Genomic DNA, 14,673 nt, shown 5'->3' with positions numbered 1-14,673 from the left:
ACAAGGGCTTACTCCATTGGGAGGGTGAACTAATGTTCAATCTCGTAGTCACCAGCATATTATTTCAACTCTTCACTCTTCCTCTTCTTTGTTTACCTTGAATTGAAAACTTTCACAGTCTTTTTTTTTATACTTGCTCATAAGAACCCTAGTCCCATTTAGGCACCTCTTTCTGGGGCAGCTGATCCATTCTATGAACCCGATTCTTATCCGCTATTGAATGATTTATCTCCGAGTTAGTCCTTCCTCTCTAGTCCTCTAGAAATCGGGCTTCCTCGCTTAGTAGCTCCTTTAGTTTCCTACTATGTGGGGATTTGGAAGATGGGCTTGCAGCGGATTCAACCGATCGATTCGCCGTGGCATATAGAGATGGGCGAAGCAAAAAAGGTGTTTTCATGTTCCATTACAAAGCCAACCCCCGAGGAAGAAAGGTAAGTTAGAAGCATATCAGGATATATACTCATAGTACCTTCCATACTTATCTCCGGTAGAACTAACAAAATAGAAAACTATGACTAGTAGACTCATACGAATGCTCTCCTTCTCCTTCTCCTAGCGACGCTTCGCACCTACTTGCCTCAGTTGATGGATGGCCAAAGTGCCCACTGCCTTTTTTCGGTTGCGGGATGCTCTGGCACATAGCTATTCAGGTCAGGCTAGCCCTAGACCATGCTTTTCATTTCCGTCCTGCCCACTACCATTAGTTAGGCATTTAAGCTCAGACCAGCCCTACCTTCCTACTAGAAGATCAAAATATGAATACACCAATTCAGAGGGACGAATGAAGGTACGAACAGAGAAGTCCAGGCGGAAAGCATGGTCTTTAAACGCAGATGTTGAAATCAAAGCTAGACTAAGCAATAAAGTACCTCGTATTTTCCCTTCTGCTTCTGGCTGTCTCGCCTTCTACAGCTTGTCCTGCAGCAGTACCTTGACCAACTCCAGGCCCAATAGAAGCAAGCCCTACGGCCAATCCAGCAGCAATAACGGAAGCAGCAGCAAAAAAAAAACAGCAGCGATACTACTGGAAAGTACAGTTTCAATATTGCCCATACGTATAGACGTTGAGGCGGACGGACACTTAGATGGAAGGCCTTGTTCAGTTCGCAAAAAAATTTATTTTTGGCCACTGTAGTATTTCGTTTTTATTTGACAAACATTGTCCAATCATGGAGTAACTAGGCTCAAAAGATTCATCTCACAAATTACAGGTAAACTGTGCAGTTAGTTTTTATTTTCATTTATATTTAATGCTCCATGCATACGACCAAAGATTCAATGTGACGGGGAATCTTAAAAATTTTTGCGACCAAAGTTATAGTTAAAAGTACTATTCACTAATTTATTAGAAAAGAAAAACACTATTAAATAACTGATACATTCAGTAAGCAACAAGCTCCACCATGTACGTGCGACATATACATCTTGCTCCTCCTTTTCCTTCATTCGCGTGCCCGGACCCTGCCATGTTGTGCCAAAATGTAGGTATTATTAGTGCTAACCTTTAAAATTTAACATCTCGGTGGGCTGCTGCGGCAGTGCCCTAGTCACCCTTCCGCGACAACGATGCAGGGATAAAAAGGTAGAGAAACACATTGAGACCACGAAATGCTTTCATTCATTATATATAGAGAAGATTAGTAGAGAATTCTCGGTTCATGACCAAATTACATGACTACAATAGATGGATTGATCTATGGGGAAATATTTAATCTAGAACCCTAGCAAACCCGAGCTGCTTTAACTTCTCGCGTTGCCGAAGCAGCTCTGCAATAACCATGGTGTGCCGGGCATCAGCATCATCGAACCTCACTAAGAGCTCCAACAGCCCTGGATCATTATGTTGCATCTTCGACTTGTCGTCGTTTCCCTTGGCTCTCTGCCTGCCTCTAAGCACATCGGCGACCTTCTTGTCTCATCCCAACCTTCATTGCTGATCTCAGTCACTTTTTTTTCGTGTTTGATGCTGCTGCCATCGTTGACAGTGGTGTCTTCTTCCATTGGTTGTGTCGCCATTTCGTATCCATTGGTTGTGTCACCATTTCGTGTCGTCCTGGGTCGTGCGTTTGTGTGCTACTAATAATGCTCTAAGTCGATTCTCTACCTCTAAGGCCTTAACATAAAAAAAAAATATCCTAAGATCAATTTCAATGAAAGTTTAATGACTTTTCATTCCAATAAAACTCATTTTGTTCTATGAAACTTTTTTTATCTCTTCTTTCATTTATACCATGCGATATCAACTTGTTTAATACCCATGAAACCAACAGCGAATGTAGTATTTTTATCTTAGGGTATGCCGTCCAAAAATTTTTATATAGAATTCAGTAAATTCATTTTTGCAATTCGATAACAACCATAAATTTTGCAATGTGATTCAGTAAGTTCAAGGATTAGGTTGAGACCATCCACTAAATACAATATAAACAATTCAAATACAAGAATAAAAACAGTACAAGAGACTTATAATGCTATTTTTCTCACTACTTTATTTGACGTTTTTAAAGGGACATAAATGTCACTATATCATCTTCGTCAACTTCAAAGGAAATATCTGGCTCAATGAAAGTGACTAGACAACCATACAAAAGTCTAAACAATAATTTTCTATAAAAGGCGAAGAGCAAAGAGTTTTTATTTAAGTAAAATAGTGAATCAAAGACGATAAGCGTTAATTAGCGCGACTATAAATACTGCACACGAGACAATGCGAGAAATAGACGGTTATCCGAACAGGGCGGAGGGCGGAGGGCAGCAGCCGGCAGGCACCAGGGGCCCGGGCAGCAGGGCGTCACCGACTCGACTCACCAGTCCGGGCCTCAGGGGCAGGTGGTGTGTTTCTCCGTGGTTCCATACTCAGATTAGGAAATTGAAACGTCGTGTAGAGAGTCAGAGACATACCGTATGGGTTCACTTGCCGAGTGGCCGCGTTACATGGGCCTCCTGTCATCACGTGATGGTGTTGTTTTTTCAATTTTCCTTTTTTTTTACAAATACAGACTATATTATATTTCTCTCTATTCTAAATTATAAGTTATTATAAGAATCTTATAGAGCCAAGGCATGTCAAATTTAACCAAAATTATAGAAAAAATTATAAAAATTTATAACATTAAATTGATATAATATAAAAATATAATTAATGAAAAACCTAATGATACTTAGTTATTATTATAAATATTATTATCTTATGATATAAATTTGATCAAACTTGAGTTGGTTTGACTCTTCAAGATTCTTAAAATTATTTATAATTTAGGATGAAGTATTTCTTGCCGTTGGTTTTGCAGGGTATGCCGCTACATACTCTGTGGCTCCGCCACTGCATGAAACCCCAATGAAATTGGCATAGAGGAGAGAATAAACTGGAGAACCATGTTGATAGACATGCATGGTTCCATGTAGTGAGCATTTTTAGGCATGGAAAACCTTTTTCTGACAAAAATGTTGATTGTTTTTAAATTGAAAATAGTTTCTACATTTTTTTAAACCAACTGACAGACTTTATTCATTCAATATCATTACATCATTTGTCAAGAATTGTAGAATAAAGCTAGAGGATCCATCGACCCAGGCATTCATCATAAATAACGAAGGCAAAGATAACGATACGAGCAAATGATTCATTCCGTATTCATGTCTTTTGATTGAACCTCACTATTGTAGTTGTAGTATTGTGTGTTTAGGTTTAGGTGGCCAAGAAATTGACATTCAAAATACGGATGCATGAAAAATGAGACGTGGCCCCAGAGTTTTTTTATATATGCACAAGGGTGACCGGGACTGTACAGGTAGATACTAAGTTTACACTTCCTGCACAATGCGTGCAGAGAATTAGAGAGATATATGTATATACATCGTGGAATCAATTTTGTTAACGTTTTGGCTCCGGACATCCTAGAATAAGTCCCACTGCCAATAGATCTTATCGACAATACCTCCACCGCTCCGCACAGCGACATGGAGGGTCTCTGATGCTGGAGGAACACCCCACAGCAATGGTACTGCGACAGACATGATTAGCTTCTCCTGGAGGCCGTCATTGCTTGCTTTCTCTGCAGTGACAACCTGCAAGGGTAATGCCCATTCAGCAAACTAAATATTAGCTATGTGTTCAAGGCAACGAGGTGTGAGCATTTGAGCCCTGAGCCATGACAAATGCCAGTGCTGGCACAGCCCTACATAAAAATACCTCACCCCTAAGTTGGTTAAGCTATCATTATGTGAAAAAAAAAACCTACAGAGGCACACACATTCTGCTGTGCCAATATATGCATAGACTTCGTCATTAGGTCACATTGGCCCCATAGATGCCACTGGCACTTCAAGGATTTATCACTGCATGTGTTACTGATGCATGGGTCACATAGCCACACGCCCGAGGGACAAGACGATTGGAAATCCTGTAAATGCACTTAGGGTGGCAAATTCCTAAATATTTACAAGACGTTTGGTAGGATTCAGATGAACACAAGCCACTAAAAAGAAAGACTTTGTTTAGGTCACAGTTAAACCTTCCAGGCTTTGTTTAGCTTGCACTTGTGAATGTTTAAACTTCAAAAGAAACACTTAACTTCTTCTTATTAATATAATCAGCAGCTCTCCTGCCTGATTCGTTAAAAAAAACACTTAATTCACTTGGTTAGATCACTATTATCTGCAAAATATTGATGTATGTGTAACATTTCTATATTCAATCCACCTTTTATTCTTATCGATTAAACTTTAGGGTGTTTTTCTACGGTGCTTGGTGTGGTGTGCCTTATTCCTCTGGTACTGTCTTTTCACCGCCAAAGCAATATAATTTCAGTAATCATTGACCATGTAATGCACTCTTAGTTTTTCTTCTCGAAATATTAAAGGCAGATCAAGGGACACCAATTAATACTTCCCAAACTAAAGATTCTTGCACATGTATAGTTCACCAAATATCATAACATACCTCGCCACCATGCTCCAATACTGTATCTTCCACTACATCGCTTAACATTTCAATAGAACGACAAAAGCCAAAGATGCATAATCTTCTGCCCATGTCTAGGCCCTGAGACATCAAATGGTATTATTAAAAGGAAGTGTAAATATAGTAAGCAAGTAAGAAGTAACAAATATTTACATTTGTTGCTGCTATGTTAAATAGTGCTCCAAGGCAAAGACTTTGATTTGGATCCATGTAAGAGCTCTCCTGAAACCGGCGCAACTTTTGTGCGCTTTTCAGTTTCCGTTGCCTCTTCTGGGAAAAAAATGTGACATGAGAAGAAAAGTCCAGATAACATGGGAAACGTCGACGAGGACAAAGCAAAACTAACAGCTTTGGCAAGTATTATGAAAGTCATACTTAATGATACAATAATACAAGAAATACTCATATAAAGTGACGTAGAGTTTGTCAATATGATATTTCTGGACCTAGCATCAGCAGGCATTGCTAAAAGGTGAAGAATCTTTCATATTAGTAAGATGTAGCTAGAGATGCATGCAATTAAAGAAACTTTTTAAAATGCATTTACGTCAAAATGGATGTTATACTTGTTACTGATTCTTGGAATGACTTATAATTTGGAACCGAGGGAGTACTTGAGAACTCTTGCAAATAAGGTGCATTGCAACCTGAGAAGGCGGGCTGTCTGTGAGAATGTAAGTGCTGAATATATCTACAAATAAAGATGCATTTCCCTTTCATATGTTTTTGTTACATCGAAACCGAGATTTGAGTTGAAGCAAACATTCAGATGTTTTGTAACAAGAGGCACAAAACAACCACAGGTACAATCAATTTACTGATGTTCAGTATGGTGCATAAAGCTTTCTAATAGCCCCCCCCCCCCCCCCCCCCCCCCCCCCCTAAGGCTAAGGGATATATGTATTCTAATAGCATACCGTCAAATCATCTCAGCCAAAACTGCATTTGGGGATTTACAGATTGCAATGAATTCAGTACCTCAGAAGCACTAACTCGGCGAGGAACCAGGGAACCCCCAATTTGGATCAGCCCATCAGAAGTGAACAGCGTGACTCTGTCTTCTGGCACCCACTGAATGTCTGCTAGGACAAGCAAATCAGGACTTTTAGACGGTGTGGAAACTGTGCGCAGAAGAGGCAAAAGAAACACTTTCGAAAAGCAACCTAAAATCTCTAAAATATTGATCCCATTATCTGTCTCATTAGCTTTCCGCAAAGCAGAAGATAGCAATCGTTGCCTCAATCACTAGCAATCTCATTAAAGTCTCAACCCGCAGCACATGATCAGCACAACATAGCATACATTAGCGAGGTGAATCCAACCCCGTCGCTTGCAACCGAAGCATCGGGGGGCAGCAACCGAGACCCGAGAGGTCCGCTGGCGAACTTACCGAACCCAGTGGTGAGATCCAAGGGCTGGTCCCATGGGTAGGGTCCGTAGAGGTCCTCCGGATCGTCCTTCCCCGCCCGAGCACGCAACCGGTGGAGCGAGCGCGAATCGAGCTGGGAGCGGGCTCTGGCCCTGGCGTGGAGAGGGGACGAGAGGGGCCTCCTGGACGCCAGCGAGCGGGGGAGGGAGGTGGAGAGCGCGGCTGAATCGGCCATGGGAACGGTGCACTGCGCGAGGCGGGTCCGAAGAAGATGCAGCGGCAGCGAGGAACACAGGTGATCGCGGATAAAGGGGCGCCGCGCTCGTCTCTTTTTCCTGTGGTGGTCGTGGATTCCCGAGAGGTGGTGGACGTGGACTTGTTCGTTTTCGCCGGTGCCTCTGCCTGCCTGGTGCCGCCTCTGCTTGGCCGTGCGTCGTCTTCTGTTTCTTTGTTCCGGTGGCGTTGGTGTCCACAACAAGGCACGTTGGATCTCGGACGTTGGCTGGTCGCTCGTTGAGAAACCAAGGGGCCAGATTCCTTTGTCGGGTTGCTGCACGATGTGCTGGCAAGCTGGGATCTGAGACTGGGAGGATGAATACTCACCGGTGCTCGGAAATGGATAGGGTGGTATGTTCCGTCATTTTTCCCCGTGAGACTCACTGCAAATACACTCACATAGATACACTCAATTTTTTTCTTATCAATGTTTAGACACGTGTTTCGAACATTAAATATAAATTTAAAAAATAACTATTTGCACAATTTACATGTAATTTGCAAGACAAATCTTTTTAAGTCTAATTAGTCCATAATTGAACATTAATTGCCAAGTTGCAAATGTGTTACAAAATACCCAAAAACTTTTATTTTTGCGAACTAAATAAGGTCTTAGTTATATGAACACATGCACATATATCCTACCCCTATGAGTACCTTCGAAGAAATTAATGGATCGGCAAGTCTCGAGATTAACAAAATCACCACAGATGTATTTTTTTATGATCATGCCATGTTTGTCATCATAAGTACTTGTTCCATCCCATGAAAATATTATTCTCACTTCTCAAGAAGTTAAATATTTTTAACTTTAATCAAATATATAGAAAAATATATTTATGACACATAATTAGTATTATTAAATAAATCATTGAATATTTTATGCATCTTAAATTATAAATCATTTCAAGAATCTTCCACCAAATGCTACAATGATCCAGATAGAGAAAAGGTGATACTAGAATTCTTTTTAAGAGGTTCTCTTTGCTTTAAAGGGGAAAAGAAGTAAGTTAGAAGTTGTTATTAAAACAATAAAAAGTAAATATTTGAATTTTCACGAAAGTCCACTTTTCATCTCTGAACTCCAAAACCAGGCAAAACATCTCCATGAACTTTTAAAATCGTTCATATTACCTCACTGGCCCTGTTATAAATAGTTTTGAAGGCGGTTTTGTATTTTTCTTTTTTATTTATTTTAATTAAATCTTTAAAAAATCATAATAAATCACAAAAAATCAAAAAAAATGAAAATTATAATTTTGTTAGACTCCACATGAGTATATCTACATGTGAACATATAATACAGTGTTTTAGTACAAAATTTTTGTTGTGGCTTTAGATCTATATTTTTTTATAATTAATTAGAATAATTCATAGTTGCAGTTTATATGGTTCCATTGTGATAAATTTTTTATGAAATATTATATGATTGATGAATTATAGTAAAAACTGTATACTTATTAGATCATATATATTTTAGTTATAGATTTATTTATATTTAACAAATATAAACCTAAATAAAATCTATAACTAAATTATACTCCGTACATGATCCAACGAGGGCCTCGCCGGAATGGAACCGGGCCTATTTATTTGCTGCCCATTTTCGTCTCCCAGCTTCTTCGTGGTGGCGCAAGCGCCGCGATATCCGATAAACCCGCAAATCCTGACGGCAGCAACTCTGCAAGAGCGAAGCACCCGCCGGCCCGCGCCCATGGCCCTCGCCACCGCTGCCGTCTCCCTCCACCCTTTACTCACCCGGCCTGCCTCCGTGCTCCGCGTAGGCATCCGCCTCCCACCCCTCCTCCTCCGCGCCACCTCGTCCACCTCCACCTCCGCCTCCCCGGACTTCAACATCACCTTCGCGGAGCCCGCGCCGTCCAAAAAGGCCCCGTCCGCGCAGCCACTGGTCCCGTGGATCGTCCGCGGGGAGGACGGCAAGCCCCGCCTCAGCACCTCCCCGCCGCCGGACGTGCTCCAGGCCATCGCGCTCGCCGAGGCGGAGGCTAAGAAGGCCGCCAAGAAGGAAACCCTCAAGGGCCCAAAAGGCGCGGTTGCTGCCGCCGCCGCCGCGGCTGCTTCCAATGCCAGCGTCAAGGCACGGAAGGCCGCCCCGACCGCGCCGCCCAAGTTCTCCAAGGCGGCCAGGAGGTTTTACAATGAGAATATCAAGGAGCGGGAGCCGCAGCGGCTCGCCAAGGTCCTTGCCGCCGCAGGAGGTAGTCCTTGTCCTATGTATTTCTGGACTTCAGGCATTCGAATCAAGTAGCAGTAGCTTAAGTGGTATTCTGGATAAGTTAACGTTCCTCATCTTAGATCAGAATAGTTAGAGACAGATGATTTTGGTATTGATTTGGTGTTGATTCTAGTGGTATATCAACTGTTGTTAGTTTGTGGAGATAACCATGCTTGTGTGATACTATCATTATCTGCTGGGTTCTACTAGCACCTAGCATTTTTGGCCAAATGAACTAGAAAACCCAGGTTGTTCTCCTTTGGAATCAGATAGCTCTCCCAAAATGGCAGCTTCTATTGCATACTGCTGCCCCCATCCAGGAATTCCCTTCCTTCATTGCGCTAATCTGCTGGCACATCTGGAAAGCCAGAAATGCAAGGATCTTCAACAACGAAGCTCATTCAATTGACCGAATCCTCTGTGATTGCAAATCGGCAGCCGAACTCTGGAAGCACAGACTGCCGAGGCGAAAAAGGGCAGTAGTTACCCAGTGGTGTTCAGTCCTTGAAATGGCTAGGCCTTCACGAATCTAGACAGCTCCTGTCTAAGACTTGTAAAACCCTCTCAAAGCAACTCTTAGTTGCAGCTATTGTAATATGCTGACTCTTTTGCGAGCCGTTTTTGGGCTAAAATATAAAGTTTTATCAGGTGGGGAATGCCTCCCCCCCGTTGACCCTCAAAAAAAAAAACTTGGTTTGTTTGCTCCTGATACCTTTAGCAGTTTGGCACTTTGGCTTGCTATTTCCACTTGTCATTTGTAATATTGGGGAGGTTGGATTTTATTTAGTTCCTTTCGAGTAACTCTAGAAATATAATACTTCATTCTTCAAAACGTTTGGTTTTGATTACCATTATATGTTAAGATGCTTACTAAACAATTCTTCCCAGTGGCATCAAGAAGGACCAGTGAGGAGCTCATCTTCCAAGGGAAGGTGACTGTCAATGGTTCAGTCTGTACTTCTCCTCAGGTATGAATTCTCAGAGTTTTTGTCTTCCATGAATGAGGAGATACTAGTTTTGGTACCATAATATTTTACTTTCATACTAATGTTGATGTTCTTTGTTGGTCTTAGAGCACATGTTTGGTCCAAGAAAACTAGAACTGTTTTATATGAATTGATTTTTTACCAAACTTTTTCCATTGCATTACAATGAACAAAACTTTGTTTCTGTGGTTAATTCAAAGGATAAATAATTTATTTTGTGCAGACCAAAGTTGACATCTCAAAGGATTCTATCTACGTTAATGGGAATCGCATTTCCAAGAAGCTGCCTCCGAAGCTGTATTTTGCTGTTAACAAGCCAAAGGGGTTGGTCTCTTATTTTCCATACCTGACTTATGTGCTGCATCATCAATGGTGTAGGCGTGTAGCCAAGTCCTGGTCTTCATGTGTTTCAGCCCTGGCTCTTGGTCTACGTCCATAGAAGCTCACTTAAGTGTATATAGAAATATCATAGTCATAAGGGACTTTAGGAATATTTGAACTGGCTCAGCCTGGGACTCAGGTCCTTTCTGACACCATCCTTTTGCATTAAGCATGATGCCATGATTATCTTGTATTGCAGTGAAATATTTTTGAATTAGAGAAAAGGAATCATCAATCTAATACATTTTGTTTCTGTGCTACAGGTACATTTGCTCATGTGGTGAAGACTCAAAGTCTGTTGTCTCCTTATTTAATGATTATTTGAAGGGCTGGGTATGTTCCATAACAGGGCCTCACATATCATTCATATTATATTGATGTTAATGGAATTCACAAGAATTGATGAATTCCTGAACGTTTTCTGACTATGAATCTATATTGGGTAAATCTCTATTATACCTATGCATATTTACAGAACAAGATTCAACCAGGACTGCCAAAACCACGCTTGTTTACTGTGGGTCGTCTTGATGTTGCCACGTCTGGTTTGATAATAGTCACAAATGATGGTAAGTTTATCATACTTGGTAATATGTACTCCCTCTGTTCAAACTGTAAGTCATTGGCTTTTCTAGGTACAAAACTTTTGCTACGTACCTAGAACATAGTAAAACCTACTTCCTCCATTCCAATTTATATGTTTTGGCCTTTCTAGATACATAATTTTTATTACGTATCTAGACATAGCATATATCTAGGTGCATAATAAAACCTATGTACCTAGAAAAGCCAAATCGACCTATAATTTGGGACAGAGGGTGGTACGTATCTAGAAAAGCTATAAGAACTTACAATTTGGAACAGAGGGAGTACTTACTTTAGAAAAGGGCAGTTTTTTCTTTTTTTGTCACCCAAGACTTGAGCTTGATTTTTGTCCTCTCTTTTAGGTGAGTTTGCTCAAAAACTTGCACATCCTTCTTCAAATGTAACAAAAGAGTAAGTTTAGTGTCTTTGGCAGGTTTATATGTTATTCTAATACTGTAATGCAAAAGTAACATGTACTGGAACAGTACTAGTATTCATTATTATGCAGAATTTGGTAGCACACATATTTAGTAATGTCTCTTCTACCATATAATATGAGAACTATGAAAGAAGACCATTTGAATAGCATCAATATACAAATCTTCTCCATGCATGGTTTTCCAATTATAAATCATTTTTAAAAAATGGTTGCTGGGCAATGGACAGTAGGGAAAGTGAACATAAATTTGATATCACAGGTTTGTGTTTTTTTATGCTGCAGATATGTGGTAACTATTGATGGTGCCGTGCACAAAAAACACCTCATAGCTATCAGCGAAGGCACAAAAATTGATGGGATCATGTGCATTCCTGATTTAGTAGAATCATTGGATGCCCAATCAGATACAAGGAAGACCCGCCTGAAGATAGTGGTATTTTTTTCTAGCTTCATTTATTGTGTCCTGTTCCTCTTTGCTTTTGGATTTACTTATTTACGTAAGCAATGTGGCTGTTATTTGTCCTCAGGACTATTAAAAAAATAGGTGATTTTGCTTGACCTCTTACTCTTTTATCAGTTGTTGTATATCCACTGTAGCCACATTAAAGGTTCTTTTGAATAGTATCCTGTGGGAATGGTTGCATATTAGTTGGTCTTCCAAAGTGCTTGGCAAACATTTGAAGTCCATCACAACGTGTGGCAAGCAAGAACTTCCATGGATAATTTGTTTGGAATTAACATAAATTCCAGTCTGCTTCAGTTACCTTCTGCAATATTTGAAACTATCCTAGCCTGCATAAATAGAGCATGCTGCTGTTGTTAAAGAAACCTCTGTTTCAACTTATTCACAATTGGGAAAGGCATGATTGCGAGGAATTAATGTTGGAACCTTTTCTTGCATTATTATATTTCAAAGCCTAGTGGAATCAGCATATTTCCATATCATTGCAATAATGCAATGTAAACAAGGGTGCAATAACTACATTTTGTTATATTACAGCATTTGTATTTCACTTCTTCACTGTCACAGTATTTCCATATATGAGGAAGTGCAATTACATTTCACATGCTTGTTGATTGAGGAATCAAGCATGTAGTTATTTCAATTTCCTCTCTACCCTTTGTCCCTACTCTGCCTTGTTATAGTCCCATTTTTGTTGGCCATACTAGATTACTAGTAGCATTTTAACATGTCAAGTTGTTCTTTAGTTGCTGCAAATAGACTTGACTGAAGAAATGGTCTAAACATGCTAAGCATTAAGCATCGTGTGTTATTTTCTATTGCCCGTTGATATTGTTGACTTCTTGCAGGTTCATGAAGGACGAAATCATGAAGTCCGTGAACTTGTACAGAATGCAGGGCTACAGGTTGGTTTGTTTTTGTCCACCTGTTCTTATGTAGTTTATTGTCCATTCCTAGTCATTTTATTTTGCAGAATAAGTTGGTTACTATTTTATTTAGATCTTGGTTTGAGATGGCAACATAATGTTGCTTTTGCCTTCTTTTTTCCACTTTACTGTTGGAATGAGAACTGGAGATACCTGATGACCACATTGCCTACATCGTACACATATCTGTAGCACGTGATGACCTGATGGTGATTGGTGCCACACACTGCTATTCCCTGATCTATACAAATAAGCCACTGCTCTTTATCTATTCCTCACATAGTTTGTCTGGCACTGTATGCTTGGACACGATAGAATGCAAATTTGTGAGCCAAATAACATTTTGTGCTATTGTATTTCCCTTGGTATGTAATTGATGCTTAATTTTCCTTGATGATAGGTTTATGCATTGAAACGTGTTCGGATTGGCAGGTTCAGGCTTCCGGCAGATCTGGGGTAATGTACTTTCTGTAATTTTGTTTTTTAACCTCAAATGGTGACTGTATCATTGTGTTTGACTGATACTAACTTTTGCTTGGATTGATAGTTACAATTCTACTCTCAGTTTAGCTGCTTTACAAAATGCCCTTTTAGGCTAACTTTTTCTGCCTTTTGGACTATTTTATGGGAAAATTGAGCAATCTATTTCAGAAAGATCAATCTTTGATGTACTTATCACAGAAGTATCATTTGTGGAAATCTGGCATCCAGGCGCAGATATGATGTGCTGTTCATATATGCCTTTAGGAGCTGATATAAATACCAGTCATATGGGTGAATTTTCTGTCAAGAGGCAGTATGCATATCATTATTGTAGTCAAGAAGCAAAGTTAGACAATCAGTAGATGTTCAGTGCACTTTTTTTTTGGTTAATCAACTTCATGCTAACAAAGGGTAGATAGTGAATGAAAAAGTGAGTATTAGTTTATTCTGTACTTTTCAGAATTGGGAAGTTTGTTGAGCTCAAACAGGCTGACATCAAGGCACTAGAAGGCAACAAGTAGAGATGACACCTGGGTTCTTTTAGTGAGGATATTGGAATTAATGTGGATAAGCACATCTTCGTCCAAAGATGCAGCAATCCTTCTGACAGTCGCAAGGCATGAGCTGCTACTCAACTAAGAAAACCTGTGAATGTTCTCGATGTCCATTGGGTGTGGTGGTGGCGGCTAACGGGCAAAGTGCGACAACCATACTTTTTTTTTTGAAGAACTTGTGAACCACTTCGCTGACGAATCTCCACATCAGATGAAACAGCAGAACCTCCAAGTCCACGATGCAGCAGTCGTTTGGTGGGGATGAAACATTGTCAAATAGCTGAACTCCTGACGGCATATACGTTGTACATATCAATGTAAATCGCATGGTCTTGTGCGAGGACATGAACCATTTGTGCAACAGTTAGACAATAATTGATGACAGACGAATTGTGTTTGGCCAAATTGCATTGTAGCTTGTTTGCTGAGCATTTTTTCTTTAAAATACTTTACTGGTAAATAGAACGGTGCTGTGCCCTTTCGTTAAGGCCTTGTTCGGTTGAGGAAAATTTTTGGATCTAGTAGCATTTTTGTTTGTATTTGATAAATTTTATCTAATTATAGAATAACTAGTTTCAAAAGATTTGTCTCGTAAATTATAGGTAAACTATGTAATTAGATTTTGTTTTTATCTATATTTAATGTTTTATACATGCGTCCAAAGATTCGATGTGATGGAGAATCTTGAAAAATTTTGGGAACTGGCCTAAGGTCTAGTTTAGTTCTTAGAAAATTTTGCAAAATTTTCCAGATTCTCTGTCACATCGAATCTTTAGACGTATGCATGGAGTATTAAATATAAACGAAAAGAAAAACTAATTGTACAGTTTGGTCGAAATTGACGAGACGAATCTTTTGAGCCTAGTTAGTCTATAATTAGACAATATTTGTCAAATACAACGAAAGTGTTACAGTGTCGATTTTTCAAAAAAATTTAGAACTAAACAAGGCCTTAAAAAAGAGACAAAGGTCTCTTCTTTTCAGAAGAGGCAGCGCTTGCCATTTAAAGAAC

General features: G+C 39.9%; 2 protein-coding genes across 3 annotated transcripts; one reads left to right on the top strand and one right to left on the bottom strand.

Annotated features, from left to right (window-relative positions):
* On the bottom strand, positions 3,724 to 6,747 carry LOC8080544. The gene is made up of 5 exons (XM_002465794.2): positions 6,354 to 6,747; positions 5,942 to 6,042; positions 5,117 to 5,233; positions 4,943 to 5,044; positions 3,724 to 4,068 (listed from the first exon to the last, which is right to left on the bottom strand). The coding sequence occupies exons 1-5, from the start codon at positions 6,565 to 6,567 to the stop codon at positions 3,898 to 3,900; spliced, it is 705 nt and encodes a 234-aa protein (XP_002465839.1). The 5' UTR covers positions 6,568 to 6,747; the 3' UTR covers positions 3,724 to 3,897.
* Positions 8,214 to 14,148, top strand: LOC8080543 (putative ribosomal large subunit pseudouridine synthase SVR1, chloroplastic). Of its 2 annotated transcripts, XM_002468445.2 has the most exons (10): positions 8,215 to 8,827; positions 9,733 to 9,812; positions 10,054 to 10,154; positions 10,475 to 10,544; positions 10,687 to 10,780; positions 11,159 to 11,207; positions 11,518 to 11,668; positions 12,547 to 12,603; positions 13,025 to 13,080; positions 13,568 to 14,148. In XM_002468445.2, the coding sequence occupies exons 1-10, from the start codon at positions 8,323 to 8,325 to the stop codon at positions 13,626 to 13,628; spliced, it is 1,224 nt and encodes a 407-aa protein (XP_002468490.1). In that variant the 5' UTR covers positions 8,215 to 8,322; the 3' UTR covers positions 13,629 to 14,148. The 2 variants fall into 2 exon arrangements, with proteins under 2 accessions (XP_021307017.1, XP_002468490.1); XM_021451342.1 differs by lacking the exon at positions 13,568 to 14,148 and having other exon boundaries at positions 8,214 to 8,827; positions 13,025 to 13,084.

This window comes from Sorghum bicolor, chromosome 1 (genome assembly GCF_000003195.3).
Source record: "Sorghum bicolor cultivar BTx623 chromosome 1, Sorghum_bicolor_NCBIv3, whole genome shotgun sequence".
Taxonomy (NCBI): domain Eukaryota; kingdom Viridiplantae; phylum Streptophyta; class Magnoliopsida; order Poales; family Poaceae; genus Sorghum; species Sorghum bicolor.
This window is presented reverse-complemented; position numbering and strand designations above follow the sequence as displayed.